This window comes from Glycine soja, chromosome 19 (assembly GCF_004193775.1).
Source record: "Glycine soja cultivar W05 chromosome 19, ASM419377v2, whole genome shotgun sequence".
Taxonomy (NCBI): Eukaryota; Viridiplantae; Streptophyta; class Magnoliopsida; order Fabales; family Fabaceae; genus Glycine; species Glycine soja.
The window spans coordinates 4236786-4244525 of record NC_041020.1 but is presented as its reverse complement, the minus strand read 5'-3'; the positions used below and the strand labels follow the sequence as shown (position 1 = coordinate 4244525).

At 34.7% G+C, this 7740-nt stretch overlaps 1 protein-coding gene across 1 annotated transcript; it reads right to left on the bottom strand.

Moving 5' to 3' along the window:
- Positions 1-1814: 1814 nt before the first annotated feature.
- Positions 1815-4791, bottom strand: LOC114398304 (PI-PLC X domain-containing protein At5g67130-like). The gene is made up of 8 exons (XM_028360487.1): positions 4409-4791; positions 4182-4304; positions 3551-3688; positions 3334-3432; positions 2898-3201; positions 2505-2728; positions 2309-2395; positions 1815-2218 (listed from the first exon to the last, which is right to left on the bottom strand). Exons 1-8 carry the CDS (start codon positions 4493-4495, stop codon positions 2186-2188), a joined length of 1095 nt encoding a protein of 364 aa, XP_028216288.1. The 5' UTR covers positions 4496-4791; the 3' UTR covers positions 1815-2185.
- Between the last annotated feature and the right edge of the window lie 2949 nt (positions 4792-7740).

Below are 7740 nucleotides of genomic sequence, written 5' to 3'. Positions count from 1 at the left end.
TCAATTCAATGAAATTACACTCATCTACTGTTTCAATGCCTCTCTAACCGCTGATGCAGAAAACATAGAAACCATTTTCAGAGAATATGTGGCAATCATTAGTGAGAGGCTGGACCTCAGCTTCATCATATCCCGTCTCAACCAAACTCCTATGCTTTCATCAATGGAATTGAGATACTTTTCATTCCAACCAATCTACATTACACGTCTTTGATCTACGCTGGCTCTGCCCTGGAGACAAAGTATAGAATCAATGTAGGAGGGCAAAAAATCTCGCCAAGAAACGACACTGGTTTGTTCAGGTCCTGGGCTAGTCACAATGAAGATCATTTAATGACACAAAATCTATGGGGTATTCTAATGGGTGACATGGATGGTAAGATGTACATAATCCTGAATCCAGATTACGTGGCACCCAAGGAACTGTACAGAACAATGCGTGACATGGGCTCAAACACCTCTCTGAACATAAGTCTTAAGTAGATTGACTCTAGCTTCTACTACACGGTCAGGCTCCACTTTTGTGAACATGACCCAAATATAAATGACATGGGTGAGATGATGTTCTTCATTTACATAGGAAACAAGTTGGTTGAGGATCACCAAGCTGATGTTATGATATGGAGTCAGAAGCAGAAAGGTCTCGCTGTGTACAAAGACTACATTGTTTTACTTCCCAAGAATGATGCTTAGCAAAAGGTTAATCTCTCATCTCCAAATAATCCCTTTTGAAAGTGCTAATGATACGAGATACAACAACCCTTCTTGAACGGCCTCAAGATCTTCAAAATACAGCAACCTAATCTAGGGAAACCTATTGCGAATGCACAGAGCCAAAGCTACAAACACATACCAAAGGGAAAGAACAACAGTGAAAGCAGAAAGATGATACTTAGTGTCGTCACTGGGGTGGTATCTGGCATAGTGTTGATCTCCATTTTTGGTTACATGTGGGCTACTTCCAGGTGTAATCATCTACTCTTGTTCTCCATGACCATTCAGGAACTACGCAGAATTCCACCTAGCCATCCAACCACTGTCGTTGCTTCTCCTCATCAAGATCAAAGCCACCACCAGAAACTTTGATTAGGCCTTCATCGTCGACATTGGGGGATTCGACCATGTGTACAAGGGCTATATCAACAGCAATTCCACTAGCGTGGCCATCAAGGCCAAGCTTTCTGACTTTGGGCTTTCCAGAACTGGGCTTGGGCCTACGTGCAAGTCCAAGATTAGGGTGAGTTTTTTGTGAGAGGATGGGAATGCAGAGGCCATCGATGAACGATGTTGTTTCAATGCTGGAGTTTGCGCTGCACCTGCAAGAGTACGGAGCTGCACAACAATACCGTCACTACCCAGTGATGGGTTGCTGCAGTCTTGGACTACTTTCTTCAAGCTAGGTTATGGACTCAAAGCCGCCTAGAGTGAATCAAATTAATCCAACGCTCTGGAAATACATAATCATAATGATTATAATGTATACAAATCAAGGTTTTGAAGACCAACTAATAGCTAGAAGCTCACAGTTTGTGTCAATTTTCATAATCATAATATTATAATGTGTACAAATCAAGTTGCTTTTATCTCCTGTGCATGTATACAAGTACCACGTTACTTGCAGTTTTCATTTTCATGATTGATATTGCAGAAAATTACAAACAAATGTGACAAGATTGTGATAAAGTTATGCAAACACTAAAAACACTGGCGTTACAGTTGAAATCGCAGTCGTAGACAGTTTTTAAAAAACAACTTCGTAAGTCATAAATTTCAACATTTTTTATATCAGCTTATATGCTACATTGCTACTTTTGTTTTTTTGAAAAGCGTATTAAAGCTTTCATGCAAAACACGACTCAACAGTTTTTCCATGTAATGACCACAAATACAAATTTTGGAACTGCTAACAAAAGCAGCTTCGTTCTAAATTGCTAAACAAATTTATAGGGAGTCACATAGCACCTAATTTGGTTGTAATCTGCCCAAAAGAAGCATCTTCATATTGAAACACCGAAGGTTTCCTATGATTTTCGCTTACAAATTTAAACATGTTCTATTAACTATAACCAACGCATTCATAGTTGTCAATCAAATACATTTGGTAACCCTGTGGCTGCATAAAATATGGTATTCAGAACCAGGAAGCGTGGGATGAAACATTTCAAGAAGCTCGTTGCTATGCTTTCTATGCTGAGCAAGCTTGTGAAGTAGATCCAGGCTGAAAATGGAAAAAATTAAAATTTAATTACTGGCCAGTTATATACTATAACTTTGTCTTTACAGAAAGAAAGAGTGAAAAATTCTTTACCACACACGCATGCACATCATTACAACCACACAAGAGCTTCCCATTCAGAGTGTCCACGGCTTGAAACGAACCTCCTCCTTCACTCCTCTGCGCAATGATCCCCAAATTATAAGTTTAGAATGAATGAGTCCAATCTTTATGCTTTAGCAACAAAAGTCAGAAGGAAAAAGAAAAGAAAACAAGCTCAAAGTCTTACCTTGTAATAATCAACAGCAAGATAATTAGCCCACCTGTTGGCAGCAGCACCATGACAGGTTTGTAGCATGTCAATGAGTCCTCCAGAGTTATCTTCACATGCAATAGGCTTAAATGGCGTAGAGCGGAAATAGTTTACCAACACTAAGGACTTGCTCTTGTCATCAAGAGGAGAAGATTCTGCTCTGTGTGGACAACTTCCTGCTTTCCTTCCTCCATCCCCATCTGCAGAATTTAAGATCACCAGAATGAAAATTAACGTAGTAAATGAAGAAAGAATAAATGCATACCGTAATTCACACTCTACCTTCTCTAGTGTGCTTCTCTTTTAATTTAACCAATGAGTATTACATAATAAAGAATAGAAGAGTTTTAATGTTTGGTGTTTCCTTACACTGATTTTCAACCATGTAATTCCACTGGTATGCAATGCCTTCACTTTGTTCCTTAGACCTGACCGAAGTGAACACTAGTAATCTTTGATTTTTAGCAATCATATCACTCACTAGAGGCCAATCTCCTCCTCTTTTTGGCATTCGAGTCACAGGAAACCAAAACTTCATCAAACCAGCTTTGGCGAAGACTTTCGTCAATCCTTTTGGTGTTTTAACATAATCTTCCAATATGAGTGTGACAATTTCTGCTGGGTTGGCTGATAGAAAAGCTTCAATTTCCTTCAGTGTATCTATAGCGGGTTCCTACTTGTTGATTACAAAGTTAGGGTCTTTGTGTAGAGGTACTCGTTGGTCATTATTGTTTGTAAAGAAACAGGTTAAGAAAGTGTGGGCCAAAAAGAAACAAAATAAACTAGGAAGATGATTTTTACATACAAAAGCTGTGAAGTCATAGCACTGGCCTTGAAATGAATGACATAACCACACGTCTCCACGAAAATCATATGTATCTAGCATTAGTGCCCTAACTCCATTCTACAAATGTAACATTGATGGAAGAAAATAGTGACCTTAAACATCCCATGTAAGTTATAAGAAACAGAACATCAGAAAAATTAGCAGAAGCTATGCTTAGTAATAATGAATGGCATACTTTGAGCTGCTCTGTTACACTGTCTGCTTGGTTAGTGATGGTAGCTCGAGGCACTCCTGTGTGTGATGGCTCTCCATCAATGGCAAACGCATTGTGCGTTGTCAAAAATGCATATTTGTTGAATGGTAGAGAGTTATTCTAGTCATAAAAAACTACCAATTAACAACAGATTAACAGGAAACATCCCTAAATTTCCTTTTTTTTTCATTTTCTCTCTCTAAAAATAGATTGTGCATAAAAAAATATTTCATGATTTTGGTATCCAAAATTTAAAAAAAAAAAAAAAAATACAAGGCCCTGAAAGTATTTCATGATTTTCCCCCAAGAAGCAGTCAATATTCAGATAATGTAAAATGATGGAAGTAGTTTCAGGCCTACCCCACCAAAATCTGAACAACCCCAAGTGTCCAACCACTCTAAATTTTGTCACTTGATAATGGTATGTTAAAAAACTTTGAGATTTGTAAATTGCATTTGAAAACCAAAAACTGAAAACTCTCAAACGCTCCAAACAAAAACTTGCAACCACCCCAAACTGAGCTAAGGAGTTGGGTATGTTATCATCTATGCGTGTGCTGTGACAATTTCTTGTGAAAATACACAAAGACTAAAGAGAAAATGGGCATCTTACTGTGAGCTTGAATTGATCTGTGATGGAAGATCTCACACACCTAGAGCCTAAATATCCAAGTGGGCATGAGAAGCAATAGAGACCGGCTCCACAATCACCATTAGACGAGCACTCATCATTTACCTGATCAAAGATTAGAAAACAATATGATACAAAGTTAAAGAAACTGAAAAGTTAAAGGCATGATTCAAAGCAGAGATGGTGGGTAGGTTATACAAATTACAAACCTTGCAGTTTCCATTAGAGCAAGCAGCATCAACACAATAACACAATGGAAGAACAATAACCAAAAGCAAGAACAACAGAGAACCCATTTGTACAATGTCTAATCTGGATTAGTGTGGTGTCTAAAAGGAAGTGAATAACAGAAAGGGAAGAGAACCACAATAAGAAGTATAATTTATATCAAAAGGTTTCTGTTTTGGTTTTGTGTTTTGGCTGAGGAAAAGAAAGGATCTCGTGGAGTTCTCAATTCTCAAGTGCTGCCAAAAGGGAAAGCGGTTAATGGTTATGTTATGCTGCATTAATTATTTGGAAACGAAAGCAATTAAAAAATAATAATTGTTGTACTTGACTAACGAGAGTGTGAAAGGTTTCCACTTTCCAACTTTTCATACCTATCGCCGAACTAGGTTTACTTCCAACACCGACGATTTAATTGAAGTGCTGTTTTGGATTTTCATTAAATAATCTGGACATAAACTATACGACATTCTGGTAAACATACAGCACTTCGTGCACTATGATGGTGGTTGGATGCATTTATATATACGTGTTGGCTTTGACAATATAAGATTGTGGTTCATCAACCATTGTCCATGCTGGTATAATTAATAATGTACAACTACATTAAGAGAGAAGAACAAAAAATGTAGATTAACTAGTTTATGTATGCCCAAAACAAAGATGGATAAAAGATTATTTTATAACGGATGTTTTTGTTCTGAATGAATATATGATTTTTGTATTTGTTTCGTAATAAATTTTTGTGTTGTGTTGAGTTCCTAATAAATTAAGAATTTTGTTTTTGGTCTTCAATACTTTTTTTAATCCCAGTAAGTAAGTGAATTTTTTATTTGTTTCTGATAAAATAAAATTCATTTGTAATTAAATATAAAGTTGTATATGTAATTTACATGTGCATGTCAAAAACAAAATTGATTCGCTTTTGAATAAAAGATAGTAAGTTGTGGAGTATAATAATTAAATAAGCTTGTTGTCTTGTCTATTCGTTTTGGGTTCTCAATTATTATATAGTAAATCAATGATGCAACTATCATATTCGTCTTGGATGGCGTATTCTAAACTTTCTTAATTAGCATGTTTTTTATGTATGACGTGTATCTTTTATGTTTAAATTAAATTTCAAAATAAAATATCATTATTATTTAATATGAAACTGCATATATCGAAAGTTTAATTAAAGTAGTGTTTTCAACTTCTTTTTGTTTCTTTTGAGTGGTACACTAACCCGGCTACATGCATGCTTATAATGCTTAAGATTGTGAATGTATATATGATGCATTTGCTAACCTTTTTGGTAGGGCAGTTTCGCGTTTTTTGGAAGATCAAACATATTAGAATTGCACTAGATATAGATAGTGTACAAGAAGGTGTTGGAAATTTTCCTTAATCCTCATACAGCCTTTATGTGAAAGCTAAAAGAAACAAGTAGGTGCTAATCTAAAATAATTACCAAAGATCCTAAGATTTATAACATATTTTATTACTAAGGATAGAGAAATACATGAATCCATAAGTGATTTTTGATCTATGTGTTCCTTTTAGGATCTATTGTGGAATGTTGTAGAGACAACGAATAATCAGCTGATAGCGTAACCGGTGACTTCATGATTTTTTCTAAAGCGGAACCTCTTCATTCTTTAATAGGATCTTTGTAACTCTTCAGATGAGGAAAAGAGAAATTATGTATGACGGCTCGGTATATTGAAGACCATAATCTTATGATAGCATGTTAGCCTAATAAGGTTCCCATTATTATCCCTTAATGGGTCAACACTGATATTTATTCATTTAAGTCCATATCATCTAATTTAGTTGTCTAACGGCCTCACTTAATTTATAACATAAAATAAAATCCACTAATGATAAATAACTAATATAATTGTCTTAAAATATTAACCCATATTAATTATTGGAATAGAAAATTTCAATAATCTCCCACTTGGGCTACATATTCTAATGATTATATCAGAATCCTTAAGTGCACATTTGTACGCTAATTTACCTTTAGACTTCCACCTTAACAACCTTGTCCATCTCATGTATCAATAATGAAATCGTTGTGTCTTTCGTCACTACAACAAATGTAACTAGACCCCAATGACCACTATATCAATGCACTCAATGACATAGGTCAATATGGATAAGCAGCATGGAAATTACATGCAATATGATCTCAGTCATACTTATTTCCAATTGGTCCAAACTTTATTCTTTATAAAGATCAATCCAAGCACAACATAAATATTGCAAACAAGACAAGCTCAAAATGAAATGATAAACTCCAACTTTATTTCTACAGAAAATCCAAATAATAAAATGTTTGTAAAGCATAAGATATAGAACATAAGCAAGACTCTCATTAAATAAGGTACTATCATGAATTACACCCATATGAGCAATGTGCTCTTGAAAAAACTTTAAGTGTCAGACCTTTAGTAAGTGAATTTGCTAGCATGGAATGAGTTCCTATATGTTCTATACAAATCTGTATTTTCTAAATTCTTTATTTAACAAACAAATACTTTATGTCAACAAACCATTACTTGGTTGAATCCTTAATAAGACCGTTAATTAAGATATTGTCCCAATAAACACCCGATGATTTCTTAATGTTGGCAACAACAAGCAAGTCAATTACAATAATTTAGCCGTCATAAATTCTAGTATGATGTATCATAGCAAAATATTAACTCTACCAACATGGTTAGATGTGGATCCTTATGTGGAGTGATTGTTATTAAGACATCCTGCAAAAATCGAAGTCAGAATATTCAATGATCTCTAAACTTCTAGACTTTCGATTTGAAAACATGTAGTTTTATGTTCTCTTCAATCACCACATTATGTGTTTTACTATTTTCTAGTGTTGCATACCAAGATTATTCATATATCACCTTAGGATTCCCACTAAAAAAATATTTCAAAACAATAAAAAATAAACTTAAGCATACGTGATAAATTACAATATAACTATTTTGCAACAATAAACCGTATAATGCTAGTAGGATGTCATCAACATATAATACAAAAATAATAAATTTACTTCCACTTAACTTTTAGTATATGCAATCATCAACCAAATTTACCTCAACACCATAAAAGGTAATCTTGATGAATTTTGTAATACCATAGACGAGAGGTTTGTTTAAAAGCATAAATAGATTTATTTAGTTTGCATATCATAGACTTTAGGTCATCTTAAACAAGATTTTCTGATTTCATCGTATAAATTATTCCATCAATGTTTCCATTTAGAAACATAATCTTTACATTCATCTATGCAAAACAATTATCAAAATGATCTACAATGTCG